At 44.4% G+C, this 21,657-nt stretch overlaps 1 protein-coding gene across 1 annotated transcript in view; it reads left to right on the top strand.

The window, feature by feature from the left end:
• Positions 1-21,657, top strand: part of HOGA1 (4-hydroxy-2-oxoglutarate aldolase 1) — a 39,401-nt gene that overhangs the window by 8,873 nt on the left and 8,871 nt on the right. Inside the window, exons 3-5 of the mRNA XM_033943253.1 lie at positions 4,253-4,380; positions 5,752-5,886; positions 19,214-19,310. Of these exons, the coding sequence (XP_033799144.1) occupies positions 4,253-4,380; positions 5,752-5,886; positions 19,214-19,310 (360 nt within the window). The remainder of the gene's footprint in view (positions 1-4,252; positions 4,381-5,751; positions 5,887-19,213; positions 19,311-21,657) is intronic.

Here is a 21,657-nt window from a genome sequence, read left to right as displayed (position 1 = left end):
GCTGGTGTTAGTTTTTCCGCGTAGCGGGGGGGGGGGGGCAGATTAAAGGAGCCCTTAGACTTACAGGCTTCCATAGGTTACTACTATATGTGTGCTTTGAAATTACACCTGTCTTTTTCAATTCACGGGAATATTCATGCCAGCCTTTCTGCAGGATGGGAGTTAAAGAAGCAAAGAAGAAGGGAGATATTTTGGGAAGCTTTAAGTATCCTGTGACAGAATACATTTACTTTTGAATGGACCCTGGAAGAGAAGGCGATCTAAACCTGACGAGGAATAAACAGCTACTTTCACTCTTTAATCGTATTTCTTGCCAGAACAATCTGTTTTCTTAAGATTCAGCTGAATTTACAATTTAGCATGCATTTTATTTAACCATTAGATTATTTTCATTACATTTTGAAATTCTGCATTAGCAAAAATTATTGGCACACTATTTGAATTTCTACTGTACAGCTTTCAGCAAATTTCAGGGTCTGACTATCCCTCCCCCACCTATCCTTCCTGATGTCTTCTTCCCAAACAGGTTAGGACTGAGGGGGCACAATGATAGAAATATAAATAAACTCATGGGTGGGGTGGAATGATTAAATAGGGAGCATTTGTTCTAACCTTTCAAACAGCAATAAAACAAGAGGACGTTCTATGAAACTAATGACCAGTAGACTGAAAAATGGTAGCTCTCCCATTTCCCATCTCACTCCTTTCCCAGCCTCCTGTTTCCTTCTATCTACTCTCCATTTCTGCCACTGTTGCCATTTCTGCCACTTTTCTCTTACTGTTGTCTCACTCATTTTGCCAACCCCCTTTTGACCTCTTCCACATGGCTCCACCATTTCCAGAATTTCCCTCCCTCTCTCTCCCCATTCTCATCTCCCTATACCTTTCTCACCATCCCCTGGCATCTACTTATCCCACCTCGCTTCCCTCTTGCCCTCCCATGGCTCTATCTCTTCTCTCTCCCACTATGAGCCAGCATTTCATGCGGTACATAATTTACCATAGGTACTCAAATATAAACACATCTGAATATAAATCGAGATAACATCCACCCCCCACCCCACTTCTTAGGGGGAAAATGTTAATTTGAATATAAACTAAACTAAAACTTAGTTTTATAGACTGAGTCATCAACCAAGAGGAGCTCGACTCAGTTTACAATAATGTAAAACAGGGATCTCAAAGTCCCTCCTTGAGGGCCGCAATCCAGTCGGATTTTCAGGATTTCCCCAATGAATATGCATTGAAAGCAGTGCAAGCACATAGATCTCATGCATATTCATTGGGGAAATCCTGAAAACCCGACTGGATTCCGGCCCTCAAGGAGGGACTTTGAGACCCCTGAAAACATAATGCATAAATTTGACAAGAAAAAGTAGACTGAAATAGTTAATTTCCAAAATGTTTAGCAAACAAAAAAGTTTTCAGAACTTTCCAGAATAAAGCAAAAGAACCTAAACTTCTTAATGTAAGCAGTAAAGCATTCCAGAATTTGGTTAATTTAAAAGCAAAGGAATAACTAAATCTCTTAAAGGTTCTGTTTTTACCACTAAGAGTTTTCCTTGAGTGGTAATAATCAATCTTACTTGCCAGGAAGCTCCACTTCCTATGTTCAAAAGGGTTCTCTGGGGCTTCTACTGATAGTGATAGCCGCCACCGTGAACCCTAAGCAAAAGTATTGCAAGGAGATCATTAGTATTTAAATGAGCACTCCTTGTAATGCTCAAAATGGAAGAAGAGGAAACACCCACCTCTTACCGGGGAATGTAGGCGCAGGGCACACACAACAAACGCATAGCAGCAGCTCTGAGACTCATACTATCCAACTGGAAATCATTTGACTCACTTAGCTCACACTTTTGGTTACAATCTGTGTTATTACAACATAAACGCAAAATGTTAATTACTACCACTATGCCTCTGAACACCAAAATCACTAAGAAATGGGCCATTTTTAAAGATTACTTAGACTCTCTTTAAAGTTCCACAGTCTTGCATATAATACTACCTGTTTATCTTCTTTCCTCTTCTCTTTTCTCTCTTTGGCCTCTGGGAGACCTTCTTTCCCTTGATTTATGACCTGTCTCTTCTCTCCCTCCCTTTAATAGCCCCTTCCTCTTCTTTTCTTCTCTCCTCCCCTTTTTCACTATTTCCGTTTCTTGTCACTATATAATGGTATAACGCAAAATCAAGAGAAAATTATCATGTTTATCTTTGATTCTTGTATGATACTATTGTACTTTCTCTGTTTGTACTGATACCATGTTTTTCTTTGCTACTGATTTCTTTTTGTATTCTGATAAAATTTTCAATAAAATTTCTTGGGGGGAGAAAAAAAAAGACTGAAGCAGAGCTGGCAGCCCTACTCAGTACAGTAATCTAGGATTTGTTTTATTTCAAGCTGAGATGAAAACAAAGAAGAATCCGGAGGCTTTGGGCAGCCCTGCTCTCCCCTGCCTGCTCATCTGATCGGGGCTCTGGGGGGGAGGGGGGGAGGAGCTGTGCCTGCTGCTTTCTAACCTGCCCGATCGTGTCCGATCCATGGCAGGCTGATCAATTCACTACGGGTCCATATTCAAATGAGGGCGATCGGAGGAACGCCCCCCCACCGACGACATGGATCACTGAAGAGCGATCCTGACGCATGCGCAAACCATCTTCTTTACCTGTAGATGGTCTGCGCATGCGTTTGCCCTCCGTAGCAACTTTTCTTTTTTAACTTCTATTTTTGTGTTTTTTATTGCTTTGACGCCGCTGTTCCTAGGCGGGGCAGTGCGAGCTCATCCTGCCCCTCCTCGAGCTTCGGAGGCCGTGGAACCTTCCCCAGGTTGTGTTCCCGCTGTTCAACCCAGAACCCCCTCCCCCGGCATGAGAGCACACGCCCCATGGCAGCCAGCGAAAAGATCAGTGACAGTTGTGAAGAGGACCATGCCTCACCTGGGCCTAGAGATTCACCCCGACTCTCCTGCAGTTGCCGCCCCGACTTCAGTGCGAGCCCATGGGTTTAAAGCGGGGTTGCACTGCGGCATGCTCTGGAAAAGAACAGAACACGCCATAATGTAGCCCCACATTAAACCTGCGGGTTAAAACCACAAGCTCACACTGAAGTTGGGGCGGCAAGAGCAGGAGAGTCTGGCCGTGAGCAGTCAGCAGTGCTGTGATGGCTACCTCCTCTACTGCCAGACCAGGGTACACAAAAACCCCCCCCACAGGAGCTGCTATAGCTTAAAAGGGCTTTCTGCCAGCACTGTCCAAGAATGAAATAATTAAAGAACTGAAAAGCAAAACAAAAAAACGGCATGAGCACGAGTCTGGGCAGCAGCTGATTCAAGAGCGGGAGATGTTCCTCAGCTGATTCAAGAGAAACTGGGGCAGGAGAGTCGGCAGGGACGTGAGCGACTGGTCCCCAGCAGTCACTTCTTTTTTGATCGGCCAGCCCAGTCGGTGTTCTTGATTTATTTAGCGAATCGCTGCCTTCCTACTTTTGGATGCCCTTCCCCCTCATTTGCATGCACGGATCAGAATCGAATCGGGAGGAAGATTAGTGAATCAGGTCTGGGTCGCAAAGGGGTCGGGACTTGATCGGTGGGCTTAGTGAATCTAGCCCTTGATTTGAGCAGGCACTAGGCACAGTTCCTCCCCTCTTTTACTGGACTATTCAGCACAATTAGCTTGCATATGATTTGCATGCTATTGTGCTGAGCATAGCCCGGCAAAAGGAAATTGCTCCCAAACTGGCTTTCGTTGCTGTGTTGCCCAGAGCTTTGTGCATCCTGCTCTAAGGGTTTATAGTCCAGCATTTATCCCCTTCTCTCCCCTGTGGTGTCTAACATTCCTCCCCTCCCTTTTCCTTCACCTTCACTTCCCCATGGTGTCTCTCCACTGTTCTCCTCCCCGAACCAAGAGTGCTTACTTCTTCTCTTCCTCCTCCTCTTTCCCCAAACTGAGGAAGCTGCCCCCGGGCAGTCCTGGTGGTCTAGTGGAGAGTCAAGATAGGAGCAATCTTTATTCACTGCTGCCTATACCCTCTTCCTCAGTCAAAATGGCTACCCTGATTTCCAGCGACAGTCTTGCAAGAATGCCACTGGAGGTCAAAGCACATAACAGCCATTTTGGAACTGGAGCTGGCATAGTTAGGAACATCCTGCCCATGCTGGCTTCAATCCCAAATATGGCTGCTGGTGTCCTCCAGCAGCAATCTTACTCAATGCTATATTATATATGACTTTTGTTTCTCTCACTCGTCTCCAAGCCACACAAGCCACTGTTGAGATGACCAACCTTATGGCCCAGGCGGGAGCAGATGCAGTGCTGGTAGTCACACCATGCTACTATCGTGGAAGCATGACCAGTGCAGCACTCATTCACCATTACACTAAGGTAATAGTTGCATTTGGGTCATCATTGTTAGACTAAAATATCTCATAATGGATAAGAAGTTCTATGTTAATATCTTCTGCCTATATTCTTAAAAATAAGCAGCCTCTAAAAGGCTTGAGAGCTCATTTTTGTAGAGGTGTAGATTGGCCAAACTTCAGGCTATAGTGCCCAATGATATTTAGAAGGCAGTAACGTGGTCTCCATTGCATCAATTCACTAAGCATTATAGATTGGATGGCACTGCCAAAGCAGAAGCTTCTTATGGGTCAGAAGTGTTGTATGTATCTGGTTTTGCCAAATATCAATCTGGTACCCGAGATTTAATTTTACAGAGCATTGCCCATTGGTAAGCAAGTGGTAGATTGGACACTTAAGCATATGCCAATGATAAGACTCTGTGCTGTGTGTAAATATGACTATTTCTTGGGCAGGATGCCCAGTGAAAGGCACAGCTTAAAAGCACTCATCTTTAACTACACAACACCTCTCTGTACAGTCACAGTGAAAGAATTTCATATTTTTCTTTATAATCCATTTATCTTGGCTTTTTAAAGGGAGATTTGTGATAGAGAGCAGGGTGTTTCTCTCACTGAAATGCATCAGAATAGGGGAAAGCTTGGAATGGAAATAGCAAATGAAAATACATTTTTGCCAAATGAGGGAGCTGTTCCCATGAAGAGGGGATGTTGGCAAGACAGAATTAGGAACAGCAAAGAAGCAAAGCCTTATAAAGTTGATAGTATCTTGGTTTGGTTGTAGTGCATGAATTTGGTTCAGAAAAGCAGACTAGGATGTCTCTATTTTTAAGGTTTGCTGGTACCTCTTATTGGTATTTTCATACTGAATTCACTAATGGAGAGAGAAGTTGAAAGCAAAGACTTGATGTATTACCACAATGATAATGGTAGATCAGACATAACTCAAACATTGATTCATCTCACTTATGCAACTCATTGATTCATCTCACTCATGCAACGGCATATCTGCTATCCTGATTTTAGATCAGTGTTGTTGGACGCTCTGTGGTAATATAAGGATTTTTTGGTCAGCTAATTTCCTTTCACTCCTGCTTCATCTATGGTTCTCTGTTTATAATGGGGAGGGGGAAGCATTTGGAAGCTAAAGCACCATGAACCTCCATTTGCAGCTGCTGGAGGATTTCTACTACTTCTCCAGTCCAGCCCAGTGTTGCACTGTAGTGACAGTCCTAGATTCAGTGCTACCTCGAGCCAGATATTATTGCTTGTGTGACATTCAGGACTCTTTCTCTTCAGGAAGCTGAGGACACAATATGGTATGCCAATAGTGTCCTTCCCCAATAGAGACCTCCTTTGATGGTTGCACTAAACCCTGTACCTCTTTCTCTTTCAGGTGGCAGATGTGTCTCCAGTGCCAGTGGTTCTCTATAGTGTACCTGGAAACACGAGCTTGGAGCTGCCTGTGGATGCTATTATTGTCCTATCTCAGCATCCCAATATCATAGGGCTCAAAGATAGTGGAAGAGATGTAAGTAAGTCCTGTGCTTATGAAGCAATAGGTGTCGGAACTGGAGGAACCGCAGGTACCAAAACTGAGCATGCAATATGCTATTTGACATCTGGTTCCCTCCCCCCCCTTAGATTTCTTATTTGACAGGCAAAAAGTAGAGCACCTCGCCTTGGGATAATATGCAGTCAAACAAAAAGGCAAGGAAGGAGTCTTTTCAACCAGCAAAAAGTCTCAATGGTCCCAACAAGGATCCCATAGTGGCAGGCCCTAAAGAAAGCTCTGCAGAAGGTTGTCCCCTGAAGAAGGCGTTCTTTGCATGCCAAAACTGGGACCCTTGTTTACAATAAAGACTTATCGCTGGTTGGCAAGACTTCTTCCTTGCTTTTTTGTTTGACTCCTTAATTTCTTATTTGTCATCGCCCACTGCCCTCTGGCTCCATCCAGCAACTCCCTCCCTCCCTTGCTGCAGCTCCTCCTTCTCTTGACCAGCTGGTAGCAGATGCTGCAGTTTGAAATAAGAATGAGCATGACTGGACCTGCCACACGACCTTCTTCAACCCTGAGAGCATTAGAACACTCTGACATATTGTGCCCCCAAAAGTAGTGGCAGTGTCTGTCAGGGCTGGTGCAAGAGTGTTTGGCACCCTAGGTAAACCATTCAGTGCAGTGGCGTAGCGAGGGTGAGAGGTACCCTGGGTAGTGGTGCCCCACCCTCACCCTCTTCTCTGCCCCCCCACCAACATCTTCTCCTTCCCTGCTCCCTCCTGCGTGCACCCCTTCCCCATACCTCTTTACGATCACAACGTGAGTAGCAACCCTAACCTGCTGCTTGCGTTGGCTCTTCTTCTAACGTCACTTCCTAGGCACAGGTCCAGGAAGTGATGTCAGAAGAGCCGCTGGTGCGAGCAGCAGGTTGGAGTTGCTGCTCGCTCCATGAACATTAAAAAGTACGGGGGAAAGGAATCGGCGTGTGCAGTAGGAGGGGGGCGGCGGAGAAGAGGACGGATGCTGGCGCCCCCACCAAGAGGGCCTCCGGGGTGGGCGCCGCCTCCCCCTCTTACTATGGTACTGCTTCAGAGCACATGAGGGGGACATTTTTTGAAATCTGTTTCCCTGTTAAGTAGGCTGTTGGCGTTTGAAAACTGCGCACCCTCATTCGGGCTAAAAAAAATAAAATACTGATGGTTTTTTTTTGAGTTAGTGTTACCGTTAGGACCTAATGCTTTGACTGCGGCTCTTCATTGCTGCCCTCCCCAGCCTGATGTTGTTGCTCTAGGCGATTGCCTGCTCTGCCTCATGATTAAGCCAGGCCTGGTCTCTGTGTTTCCATCATGGTAGGCTCCCCAGGTGTCACCAGCACAAACATTCTGAGAGAACTATCACTATTTATAGTATTAGTCTTATGTTTGCTTATTTGCAGATATATATGAGAAGAATTTTTCTGCATTCTAGTCAACCTGTCCTCTGCCCTTTTCCCCTCCCCCCCAACGCAAACCTTAGAAGGTGTTTTTGGATTTGAGCATTTTGATGTACCACTTGTAGATCAGGAAATACACTACACTTCTCCCTCCGTATCCATGGGGGTTAGAGGCAGAGCCGGCCCGCAAATAATATTCAGGCCGGTTCTGCCCTTAACCCCCCCGGCTATTTTAAGCCCTGTAAGCCCCCCCCCCCCCCTTTAAGCCTTACCTGGTGGTCTAGCGGGTTTTCAGGGCAGGAGCGATCTTCCTACGCTCCTTCCCCATGCAGATTGCTCATAGGAAATGGCTGCCTTGACCTCCCGTCGTAGTCTCGAGAAACTACGGGAGCTCAAGGCAGCCATTTCCTATGAGCGATCTGCATTGGGCAGGAGCGTGGGAAGATCGCTCCTGTCCCAAAAACCCGCTAGACCACCAGGTAAGGCTTAAGGGAGGGCTTAAAATAGCCCAAAAAATTAAAATGGTTGTTTTGGTTTAAAATCGTGAATAACCAAATCCACTGATGCTGAAACCACAGATTGGGAGGGGGAAGTGTATATGAGAAGATCCAGGAGAAGAATCATGTTCTTGTACAAAAGTCTGAAGAGGGGGCAAGGATCAGCTGAATGAATCCTATAAAACAGCCTTTATTTATTGCTTACCTCCTTCTAATGTTAGCTTTATGAGGGAATAAATGCTGTCCATGCTATGAACACTGAGGTGCTGACGTGTTTAGAGCAAGCAGCTGCTTTATTGTTGACTGTGCAGGTTGCATCTCTACAATAATATGTTTTGTCGCCAGAATGAAAATGTAATGCCATCGGTTCTTGTGCAGTTTGCAAGGGAAGCAAAATCCTAATTATTCTGAAAGCAAAAGCAGTGCCATGGATGGTGAAATGGGAACTTAAAAAGGCAGGACAAATCCATAGGATCTCTAAGGGAGATGAAGGGAGAATAGATGGTGAGGAAGAGGGAGAGTGTTGCGCAGTGGTTAAAGCTACAGCCTCAGCACCCTGAGGATATGGGTTGAAACCCACACTGCTCCTTGTGACCCTGGGCAGGTCACCTAGGGCTAGATTCTCAAAACTTTGCGTTAAAAAATGATGAGCCACTGTTGCAGCCGTTATTGTAGCGATTTCAAAAAGATGAGTCATTCTCCAAAAAACACGCATGCAAATGAGGTTGGTGGAGAGTAGCAAAGATTCGCTAAAGTTGCATGTTCCCATCGCTGATGATAGTGATTGACACATGCACAGAATAAATGCATTAAAAAAAAACCCAAATCAAAGATGCCCAGGAGGGCATCTGGTCTGGGCTTCCACAATGGTATTTTTAAACATCCACACCTGGTTTACACTTCTGACCTTTGCCACAGACCCTTTTAGCTTCTTTTTAACTATTTTTTTCATTTTATTGTAGTCGCCCTTGCAAAAATTAAATGCCGCTACAGTAGATTTCTTTAGCGACGTCACTCCAGTTATCAGCTCAAATTTGATTATGTTATGATCACTGTTTCCCAGCGGGCCAGTGGCGTACCTAGGGGGGGGCGGGCCGCCCCGGGTACCAGCTCATTAGGGGTGCTCGAGCCTTGGAGTCATGGCCTGGGAACTTCCCTGCTATGGCCCGACTCCAAGGCTTCCGCGAGTCCCCGAAGTGATCCTGCCTGAGCCCTCTCTCAAATTCCATTCACCCACGGCCACACCCCCCGTCGCCGTCGGAGCTTGGTCAGCAACTTCCGGTTTCCGGCTGGGTGGAAGCAAGAAAGGGAGCCCAAGTCGCGTGGGACACTGCAATTAAGGCAGGAACTAAGGGTGAGTATCGCTGGGCTGCTTGGTGGTGGTTTTATTGTTATTTTATTTCTGCCCGAATCAATTTTTTAAAAAGCCCAAAATCGGCCTCCCGAATCATCAACTGACCCTCCCCCCCTAAGCAGGATCGGCAATTTCCTCTTGCTAGCCGGCTCCTGCTTTAGAGGGCGAGGGGGGAGGGTCAGTTGGGAATTGCTGCAATGTCCTGCTTCCCCTCTGGCCTCCTGACCCGTACCTAATTGCATTAGACAGTACTAGATGGGGGGTGTAGGCCTTAAGGGGTGGGGTGTAGGCCTTAAGAGGGAGGTGTAGGCCTTAAGGGGGGGGACAGACCTTTGGGTGGGAGGTAAAGACCTTCGGGGGGGTGTAGGCTTTCAGGGGGGGACAGATCTTCGGGAGGGGGGGGTGCAGGCCTTCAGGGGGGTGCAGGCCTTCAGTGGGGTGCAGGCCTTCAGTGGGGTGCAGGCCTTCAGGAGGTACAGACCTTCGGGGGGGTGCAGACCTTCAGGAGGTACAGACCTTCGGGGGGGGTGCAGGCCTCCAGGGGGGTGCAGGCCTTCAGGAGGTACAGATCTTCAGGGGGGGTGCAGGCCTCCAGGGGGGTGCAGGCCTTCAGGAGGTACAGACCTTTGGGGGGGTGCAGGCCTCCAGGGGGGTGCAGGCCTTCAGGGGGGTGCAGGCCTCCAGGGGGATGCAGGCCTTTGGGGGGGTGCAGGCCTTCGGGGTGGGTGCAGGCCTTCTGGATGGGTGCAGGCCTTCTGGATGGGTGCAGGCCTTCAGGGGGGGAAAGACCTTCGGGTGGGGGGTACAATCCTTCGGGGAGGGTGCAGGCCTTCAGGGGTGGGGTTTAGGCCTTCAGAGGGGGACAGACCTTTGGGTGGGAGGTAAAGTCCTTTGGGGGGGTGCAGGCCTTCAGGGGTGGGGTGTAGCCCTTTTGAGGGGGGTCAGACCTTCGGGGGAGGGGGGTCCTGGTGTAAAAGTACACAGAGGGAGAGAGGGAAGGGGGGGTTCAAAGATACGTGCATATGCCAGACTTTGGGGGTTAGAAATAATGGGTCTAAAAACAGAGGAGTGGGAGAGAGATGGTGCATAATGGGATTTAGGGAGGGAAGGAACAGAAAGGGAGAGAACTTGGAAACAGGGGATGGTGTGGAGGGGGGATAGAGATACTGGATAGGAGGATAGTTGGGAACAGAAAGGGAGAGATGGTGGATCCTGGGGTGGTGGGGAGTTGAGAAAAGGTGAATCTGTGGATCGAGACAAAAAAAGGAAAGATGCCAGATCTCCGGGAGAGGCAGGGAAACGGAAGGGGAGGACAGAGATGGCAGACGGATGGTTAGCACGGAGAAAGGAGACCCTGGCAAGCAAGACAACAAGAGCCTGGGACCAACAAGATTTGAATATTGACCAGAGAACAAAAGGTAGAAAAAATAATTTTATTTTCTGTTTTGTGATTACAATATGTTAGATTTGAAAAGTGTACATGAGACAGCTTGAAATGGGAAATTTTCTATTTTTGTGAATGGCAAGGCTGAGTTCAGTTAAAATATATGCTTTATAAGAAAATATAATAATGTGTTTTATAAAGTTTATAAGCATTGCTGGCATACTCGGTGAGGTGTTCCTAGTGGTGGTGGTGGTGGTAGCATGTCAGTGTGTTGAGAGGAAGAGGTAGTCTGGGAAATTCTGCTGAGCAAACTCTGGGCCCATTTCCACCCCCAGTTAGTCTACTCCACTCAACTGGTTCACACACTGAGTGGGTCTTTGGGTGTTGTGCCTGGGTAGTTGATTGGGGATCTCTTCCAGTGGCTTGTCAGTATCTCCTTGTGGTCCAAGGAAGGAAACTTTGTCAACCTTAGCATTGACCTTCAGAAAAATTCTTCTGTACTTTACAATATTTTAAAATCTATGGACCCCACAAATAAAATAAAAACTTCTTTACACAAATCTTCTCTAAAAGCTCAAGAACTAGCCGACGCTTTCACTTACAAGATAAACAATATACGCAAGGCTTTTACTCAAAACACGTCCACAAATACTATTATTTCTGATCAGCCAAACCACATACCAACAGCAAAATGTTCAAACTTTAAAATTCCGGTATTACAAGAGATTGAATCTCTGTTTTCCCAAATGAATCTAAAAAATTCTCGATTAGAATTAATTCCATCATTCTTTTTGAAAAAATTCTACTCACATTTCGGTCCTTTTATACTATCTATCATCCAAAACAGTTTAATTACGTCCACAGTTCCATCTCAATGGAAGTATACATCAATTACTCCTATTGTTAAAAATTATAAAATCAACATCAATGAGTTAACTAACTACCGTCCGATAGCTAATATATCATTTCTTGCCAAACTTACAGAAAAACTAGTATTCAACCAGCTTTCGGACTTCTTCGAAAAAACAAACGCGTTACATCCACATCAAACTGGATTTAGAAAGTTTCATAACACAGAATACTCCCTGATAGGTTTAACATCCAATATCCAATACTATCTAGACCACCACAGATCTGTCATCTTATTTTCCTTAGATATCTCGGCCGCCTTTGATACAATTGACCACGAACTACTTCTACATCGACTTGAAGAAAAAGGAATAACCGGGAATGTCTTAAACTGGTTTAAATCCTATTTCAACAACCGAACTTCATCCGTTAGATTTAATAATGAAGATTCTTCTATTTTCACTTCAACATTCGGAATCCCTCAAGGATCCATTCTGTCTCCTCTACTTTTCAACATTTTTTTATCACCTCTACTAGAAATCTGTCAGGCAACAGGCTTCATCCCTTTTTCATACGTGGATGATATCCAATTGATTCACCCTTTAGATCCCGAAAGCAACACTGACATCCTTTCTATTAACCAAAAATTAGAACTAATACATAACTGGTTGAACTCAAACAAACTAGCTCTGAATATTAACAAAACAAAATCTATCCTATTTAAATGGAAAAAAAGATATTTCACTTATAAAACCTTTTCTCATTAATAATATACCTATCAGTACGGAACCTACAGTTAAAATTCTCGGAGTACTTTTCGATAATAACTTATCCTATCACGAACATATCTCTACCATTGTTAAACAATGTTTCTTCAAACTTCGACAGATTAGATCTATTTCCAAATTTCTCTATCCTTCCTCTTTAAAGATTTTAATCCATTCATTCATCATAACTAAAATCGACTACTGTAATGCCCTATTTTTAAATATCAGCCAAAAAGAAAAAAGAAGACTGCAAATCATTCAGAACACGGCCATAAAGTTAATCTATAATGCAAAAAAATTTGATCACGTCTCCCCATTATTAATTGACGCGCACTGGTTACCAGTTAACCATAGGATCCTCTACAAACTGATGTTCCTAATTTTTAAGTCCCTCACATTCAGCGAACCACAATTTATTTTAAAATCACTTATTCCATACAAACCCCAAAGACCTTTGCGCTCTTCTAATCAAAATTTACTAACTGTGCCATCGTTAAAAATCATTGGAACGAGACGAGCTGATATGTTCACTGTTGCAGGTCCACAATGGTGGAATTCCCTTCCCCATTACATCAGAATAGAAAGTGATATCCTAATATTTAAAAAGCTTTTAAAATCTCATTTATTTAAGGACGCCTTCGATCTATAACTTAGCTAAGGAATTTTATTTGACTCAATCAAATATGCAAGAAAAGCTTTGAAAATTTTTACCCTACCTTTCGTTCTTCCCTGGTTTTTTGTTTTTTTTCTTCTTCCCCATTGTAACTTTACCCTCCTTCCCTATCTTTCATGTGAGTCATAATTGATTTTATTGTATTTAGGTTAAAGTTTCTATAAGATATTATTATGTACATCGCCTAGAATTTCGAAATAGGCGATTCATCAAATGTGAAATAAACTTGAAACTTGAAATAAACTTGAAACTATGTAGTGATCGAAAGAAAAAAAACAGACCTTTGCACATTTTTGCACTATATGGTGGGTGTATGAGGAGATTCATTTCCTGCACAGTTAAGTCCTTGTGAAGTTACCTTGTGCTGTATTTGACATCTAGCAAGGTCTCTGTTTGGAAGGAAAGATCTAAGCTTAAAAATGAAGTGGCCAGAAGTTATGTTAAAAGTAGATAGCGTAGCTGGTTTTAAGAAAGGTTTGGACAAATTCCTGGAGGAAAAGTCCATTGTCTGTTATTAAGACATGGGGGAAGCGTCTGCTTGCCCTGGATTGGTGCACTCAGCAGCAACAAATACTAGTTTTGGCTGGCTCTTTCCCCGCATTTCTCCTCTCTTCCCCACGATTTAATATCCAGTTCAGGCAGTAAGTAAATACATCAGCAGGGGGGGGTCTGGTAAGTCTTGGGGGCTGGGGATGGAAGGTGAGAATCAGTTCTGTAGGCTATCAGAAATTTGCTTAATTATCTACTCACACAGAAAAGCAGTAAAGTCAATAGGTTCTCTGAGGGGGAACAACCTGTTTGATCTTGCACTCTTGTGATTGACCAATTGTTTATTACTGTTTAATTTATCACATTGATTAATTTGAGCACACCTGAGGTGTCCTATGATGGTGTGCGCTGCAGGCAGAGGGTGATTAACCTGTGCCTTATTGTGTAAAGCGCTGGAGAATTCTCTCCTCTCGCTTACCTCTCACGCTGAGGACACCCTGCTTCAGTATAATCATTTATATGATTTATCTTATAAACATTATTACGTGGTCTTTTCCTCAAGTGCTGAGACATCAGGTTGTTCCCACTTGGAGAACCTATTGACTTTTACTGCTTTTCTGTGTGGCTTTAACATTTTTGCTATTCAGTATACCTAAACTATTATTCAGTAGAAAAAATTTGGTTTGTTCAATCAAATCCTGTGTGGACATTGGACTTCTATGAGTGAATGTTCTGCTTGATTGAACAAACTAAATTTTTTCTACTGAATAATAGTCTAGGTACAATGAAAGTAAATAGCAAAAATGTTTGAGTATATAATTAAGGAAATCTTTTTCATATTGCTTGCTTATGGACTGGGAAAAAAGACTGTTCAAGCAAATATCTCCAGAACTGCTTTAATGGAAAAATGTGATTTTTTTTTTTAAGTACTTTGTGAAATTTATTGTTGTTGTGAAATTTATTGTTGTACTTTGTTTAAACTTAAAAAGCGGTGTCATTAACAGTGAATCGAATCGAAAAATCGATTCAACAGGGTGAATCGAATCGAATGAAATATTTTTCTCTGAATCGGGCAGCACTATTGGCTACCATGAGAATGGGCTACTGGGCATGATGGACCATTGGTGTGACCCAGTTAGGCTATTCTTATGTTATGTTCTCATCTGTAGGGGCCTTTGTTTTCACTTCTTATTTTAATGTATTTTTTTCCTGGGAACTTATCAGTGTTTTTTTATAATGGGAACAAAAATGGAAGAGAATTAATGTGTGTGGAATGGGGGGGTAACTAATTTCTTCAGCTAAATAATTCAATCCACCTCAACCAGACATAGGAGAACTCACGCACCATTCACACACCCTCCAACCAAAAATGTCAAAAGAAAAAAACAGTTCGACAACCTCATAGCCATTCGAGCTGCAACACTCGACCCCCAACTCTACAACCAATTGATATCAACCACAGACTGCAAAACCTTCAAAAAGAAATAAAAACCCTTCTATTCAAAAAACACATAAAACCGAACTAACACAATCAGAACTGTCCCAAGCATCACCTGCAACTACTCCATATGTACCTCTAATGTCATGACAATTTAGACATAATTTATGTTATGTTATGTTTGGAATAATGGTTACATATATGAGGTTCAATAAAAGAAAATTTTCACTGCCTGTTTCTATTCTGACCATTTATTCCATTTCATGGTTATTGCAAAAAAAAAAAAAAAAAAATTTTTTACATGGGGGGTGTGTCAAAAAATGATGGGCCCCGGGTGCCACATACCCTAGGTACCCCACTGCAGCAGGCCCAACAGAGTTACCGCCCGTACTATATCCTGTATTCTATTAAGAATCAAATCTAAAATAGCTCCCCTTCGTGTCAGTTCCTGGACAAGTTGCTCCAAGAAGCAGTCATTAATGATGTCTAGGAATTGTACCTCCCTAGCACTCATTAGTGATGCAGAAGAGGGTAGGCCCCAGCGGGGCAGGCCACGAAGCAGCCCATTCAGAGCGCTGCCACCGGTTTTGAGGCTTCAGAGGCATGTAAAGTAGTGGTGTTCTGGTGTACAAAAGGATGGAAGGGAAGGATCTTAACTAGGGCTTATTTTTGGGGTAGGGCCTATATTAGGACCAACCCCGAAAATCATACTAGAGCTTATTTTCGGGGTAGGTCTTATTTTCAGGGAAACAGAGTATCTACCTCATCTTTCAGTGCTATATACTCTAACTCTCCTACTTTATTTTTTAGACTTCTAGCATTTGTATATAGACACTTCAAATTGTGATTTTTTTCCTTCTATCTACAGGCTGCTGAGAAGATGACAGGGATAACTTGACATCTTTACTCCGCTTCCCTCTTAAGCACTCTTGACTTTCTTTTGCCATTTTTGAATCTTCTCTATTGGGACTCGCTAAATGTTCTGACTCAACAGTATCCTTCAAAGATACTTCACCCTGAACCATCTGCTCCTGGGCGACTTGTCGGCTTTCCTCCCCACCCCCCAATCTTAGTTTAAAAGCTGCTCTATCTCCTTTTTAAACGCTAGCGTCAGCAGCCTGGTTCCATCCCGGTTAAGGTAAAGTCCATCCTTTCGGAATAGGCTCCCACTTTCCCAGAAGGTAGCCCTAGTTCCTAACAAATCTAAACCCCTCAATCTGAATATCGATCCCATAATTTTTTTTATATATAGAAATGAGGCATCGGCATCTAACTTTCAAGATCACTGATCTAAATGCCATAAAGCAATTTTTAATAGTTTTTTTGGACAAAGAATGCAAGTGCTACCCTAATAAAGACTTTAACAAAAAAGGAATGGCACTTATCTGTGCAACCTGATTAGGCTGCGGCTTTTAATGAGCCAATATCGATGGCCAGCATCAGACGCCTGCATGGGGGCAGGGGGGAGCCACAAATCCAATCCTCTCTCATCAAGTTCTCTCTTAAGGGCAGATTTAATTATAGCAGTATTCAGTCCTAGATTATTTAGTCTGGCTGCACTCTCTCTTCATTGAGCTAAAATTAAATGAAGAATCGTTTCCATTTGTGTTGTCAGGTTTAATCTTGGAGTTATGTAGTGACTAGTAAATGAGAGCAGAAAAACACCAAATTGCTTCATCCACTCTGTCCATTTGTGATTCTTCTACTTTGAATAGTATGAGCTTAGAGTTTGTCGTACTTAACCCAGCACTATTAATTTTTTTTATTTATTTGGTTTTATATCCCGTCCTCCCAGAAGAGCTCAGAACGGGTTACAAGTTTATATACATACATAAAGCATATTTACGCGAAGTAATGGCAAACATAGGGGGTCCTTTTATTAAGGTGCGCTAACCGATTTAGCGCACATGCTAAAATGCTAAGACATCCATTATATATGCTGGCACTGTCATCTCGAAGTTGGGACATTGGATCATCTATTGCAGTGGTTCCCAACCCTGTCCTGGAGGACCACCAGGCCAATCGGGTTTTCAGGCTAGCCCTAATGAATATGCATGAGAGAGATTTGCATATAATGGAAGTGAGAGGCATGCAAATCTGCTCCATGCATATTCATTAGGGCTAGCCTGAAAACCCGATTGGCCTGGTGGTCCTCCAGGACAGGGTTGGGAACCACTGATCTATTGTACTATTGTCCCCTGATGCTTAAATTTTTGAGATCCATCTGGGATCAAGTGAACAAAATATTGGAAAATCCAGTGGCATTGACGTACGATACCATCCTATTTGGTATGTTAATGAGGGCTAAAAGCCAAATATCTGCTCAGAATAACAAACTTCTCTTTATAATGACAGGGGTTGTATTTAGGCTGTTGCATTAGTATATTGAGCACACAGATTTATTATTATATACTGTGGACTTTGCGTGTCTCATATGAACATCTTTATCCCTAATACTGTACAGTTAGACATTGTTTAGTAACTGTAGCGTGAGAGATAATACTTGAGGTGTTATCAAGGTTTGCTTTCATTGTTGTCACCCAGCCTTCCTCAGCTGCACTAGCTCCCCTGCCCCCCTTCGCCCTTGTCTCTTACCTCTCTTTCATTTATTGATACCATATTCTTCACTTCATGCCCTTAGATTCACAACAACACTTGGTAGTTCCCTATTTCAGACAAATTAAGTATGATACCAGTTGTTACTTTCTATTCTGTGTCACATGCATTGCCTTTTCTCTGCACACACAGACCTCTTTTGCCAAATTCAAATCTGATTTGAAAACTTAAGTCTTTACTTAAAACTCTCAAGGCAAAAATGGAGTACCGCTGAATGATTCAAGCGCGGTCAATTGGAGTGTGATTGTGTATTCCTCCACTTTCTCTGGGTTAGTGAAATCCTTGGTGACATTTCTGTAAGTGATCCGAAGCCTAGCAGGGTAAAAAATACCGAAGCGTGCCCCAAGGTCTTTCAATTGTGGCCGGTAAGTCGGCGGTTTTTTTTGGGCTTCTGCAGTAGGTTTGCAGAGATCAGGCAAGAAAAGTATTGTTACCTTCTAGCTTGACAGGCGCGTTGACTCTGGCTCTCTGTATAATTGGGATGACTTGTGGGTATCTTAGTATCTTAACAATAATCGGGCGCAGATATCATGCAGTCACCGATCTTGAAGCAGGTGTACAATTGACACATACACAGGGCCCTAAGAATACATGTGTCAATACACCTCAAAGGTTCTATCGAAAGTAAGATCTAGCACTTTGGATATAAGGTTCTCAATAAACTTGATGATGTCTGTACCTTCCTGACCCTCAGGGACTCCTAAAATACGAAGATTATTCCCTTCTGCCATGAAGGAACTCCCTTCCGTGCGTCCCCCCCCAAAAAAGGTAGAAGGGATGCCCACTCCCTTCCATGAAGGAACTCCCTCCTCGTGCATCCCAAAAAAAAAGGCAGGAGAGATGTCCATTCCCTCCAGCCACGAAGCCACTCCCTCCCCCCCCTCAAAAAAAAGGCAGGAGAGGATGCCTACTCCTTCCTGCTATGAAGGCCCTCTCCTTCCCCCACCTTCTTGGGAAAAAAAGGCAGGAGGGATGCCCACTCCCTTCTTCCATGAAGGCACCCACTCCCTCTCCAGGCCCCCTGACCTGTACCTTAAAAGTTGGGAGCAGGAGGTACTGAAAACACCTGCTCATTTGACGATGACACTGGGTCTTAAGCCCCTCCTCAGTGTATCATGTGATGTACTGGGAGGGGTCTACCTGATTGGCTCAGGTGCATAAGGCCCCTCCCAAGGGATTGGGGGATGGGAAGGGAATGGGTGCCTTTGTGGCAGGAGGGAGTGGGCATCCCTCCTGCCTTTTTTTGGGGTGGGGGGAAGGGAGTTCCTTCAATGGCAGGAGGGAGCGAGCATCCCTCCTGCCATTTTGCCTCAGGTCGGGGGTGGGGGGCTTGACGGTGGGTGGGAGGACTTGACGTGGGGGACTTCTTTTTTTTTTTTTTTAATGGGACAGGTTGTGCATGTTAAACTCACACACAACATCTGTTCAATTAAAAAAAATACAAAAGCCCTAACAGCAGTGACAGGAACCTGCTTCCCCTGTCACTACTGTTAGGGCTCTGTGCATGTGTCAATCGCTCACTGAGCGGTTGAATTGGTGCATTTGCATGCAAATGATTTGCACGGAAACGTGATAGTGCATCGATCGCTGTTGGAGAATCGGCTAACAGCAATCAAGTCGCTATCTTTAGTGCATCTAGCCCTTAATAAACTTGGAAACTTGATATGCTTTCCAGTTGGGCCCCCCCCCCATGTGAAAACAAGGTGCAGCAAGTGTAGAGTGTGCTTTAACTGTTAGCTCTGAGAGCATTAGTGAACATTCCAAGAGCTTTATTCTTGTCAGAGGATTGGACATGGCAAAAGAGTCTACTAGTCGTCATAATAGTAGGCGTGGTTTATTCTTTATTGTTTTGATTTTTTAGATAACTCGCATTGCCCTGATTGTTCACAAAACCCAGAAGCAGGATTTCCAGGTGTTGTCTGGATCAGCAGGATTCTTGCTTGCAGGGTACAGTGTGGGTAAGTTGACTAGAACTTTTCTCACAGAGGGTTTCCTTTTTTCTGATCCTTGAGGGGGAAAAAGGGTTTATAAATCTATGTTCAGTTAATGATTGTATTAGTTAAATATTGTAATGATTGTTTTATTTTTGAAAACTGCTTTGAACTCCTATCAAGGGAAAGAAGTGGGATAGAAACAGCCAAACAGAACTAAAAAAAAAAAAAAAGGGGGCATTATACCTTGTTGAATATTGGCAGTACATCTCCATCTAGAATTGACGTCACCCTGTTAGGGCGCATTGTCTGACATTCATAGGTTTTGCTTTTTCATTTCAATTGGTGAATTTATATACCATGAGGAGCATTTTCAATAGGATGTCTGTCTGAGGTTGGATGTTTTGGGCAAGACGTCCACAAACCCAGGAAAAAAAAATACCCATTTTCAAACTGCCAGACATTTATCTTTTATTTTTGAAAATGACCTATATATAAGTTTTGGTCCTTAGAATGTCTATCTTTTTTGGCCATTTTCAAAAATAAAAACATCCACATGAAAAACGCACAAAAGCAAGTTTCGTAGGCGTACCCAACTACCTTGTCTGATCATGGCAGAGGAATCGCCATCAGCTGAGCCAGTTTCGGGAATTCCTGCCAGCTCAGCTGATGGAGATTCCCCCTGCCAGGATCAGCTGAGCCACTGAGCCCTACACCTCTCCCCCGACATTCCCCAACATCTATCCTCCTCCCCCACCTTGATATCTCCGGACCCTCCCTGACATCCCCCAACATTGCTGGACCGCCCCTGACATCCCCCAACATTGTTTGACCCCCCACACACACACACACACATCCCTGGACCCACCATCCCTGCCGATGACAGATCGGCAGGAGGGAAATCCATTCTCTTCTGCCTACAGGGCCGCATTCTGCGAATAACAGGCTTTCCTCCTACCAATGCATCTTGGGATGCAGTGGGATGGGCCTAAGATTCTGATTAGCTCAAAATGGTGATATGAGAAGGCAGGAGGAATGCCCACTCTCTCCTGCTGCCAGGGTCCCTGTTCCCCTGATAACCCCCCCCCCCCCAACACCCCGGCAGGAGGGATGCCAACTCCCTCCCGCCACTGGTGATTCCCCACCTCTCCTGACACTGCCCCCCCCTCCCACGACACCCCCGGTAGAAGGGATGCCCAGTCCCTCTTGCTGCCAGTGATCCCTGACACCCCCAACAATCCCTCAACACCCTGGCTGTAGGGATCCCCACTCCCTCCCACAATTGGTGATCCCCCCCAACACCCCCGTACCTTTCTAACAAAGGCTGTCCAGAGAGATGCTTACTCTCTCCAACCAGCAGGCCCGCCTTTTCATAATGGTGGGTCTTCCCTTCTCGATGCATCTTGGAATGTGCCAGGGAGGGGCCTAAGGCTCTGATTGGCTTAGGCACCTTAGTGACAAATTTTAATTTAAATGTACAGTAGAATCTCAGTTATCCAGCACCCACGGGGATTGGTGGATGCCAGATAACTCGGACTGGAAGAGCATCACCAGTGGGGTGCCGCAGGGCTCGGTGCTTGGATCCGTGCTCATCTTTATAAATGATCTGGACATTGGTACGATGAGTAAGGTGATTAAATTTACAGATGATACGAAGTTATTCGGAGTAGTGAAGACACAGAGGGATTGTGAAGATCTGCAACGTGACATAATCAAGTTCGAGAAATGGGCATCGATATGGCAAATGAGGTTCAATGTGGATAAGTGTAAAGTGATGCATGTCGGTAACAAAAATCTCATGCACGAATACAGGATGTCCGGGGCGGTACTTGGAGAGACCTCCCAGGAAAGAGATTTGGGAGTTCTGATCGACAAGTCGCGGTGGCAGCGAAAAGGGTGAACAGAATGCTAGAAATGATAAAGAAGGGGATCACGAACAGATCGGAGAAGGTTATCATGCTGCTGTACCGGGCCATGGTGCGCCCTCACCTGGAGTACTGCGCCCAGCACTGGTTGCCATACATGAAGAAGGACACGGTACTCGAAAGGGTCCAGAGAAGAGTGACTAAAATGGTTAAGGGGCTGGAGGAGTTTCCGTTCAGTGAGAGATTGGAGAAACTGGGCCTCTTCTCCCTTGAAAAGAAGAGACTGAGAGTGGACATAATCGAAACATTCAAAATACTGAAGGGAATAGACTTATCAGATAAAGACAGATTGTTCACCCTCCCCAAGGTAGGGAGAACGAGAGGGCACTCTCTAAAGTTGAAAGGGGTTAGATTCTGTACAAACGTAAGGAAGTTCTTCTTCACCCAGAGAGTGGTGGAAAACTGGAACGCTCTTCCGGAGTCTGTTATAGGGGAAAACACCTTCCAGG

This window comes from Geotrypetes seraphini, chromosome 4, assembly GCF_902459505.1.
Source record: "Geotrypetes seraphini chromosome 4, aGeoSer1.1, whole genome shotgun sequence".
Lineage (NCBI taxonomy): Eukaryota > Metazoa > Chordata > Amphibia > Gymnophiona > Dermophiidae > Geotrypetes > Geotrypetes seraphini.
This window is presented reverse-complemented; position numbering and strand designations above follow the sequence as displayed.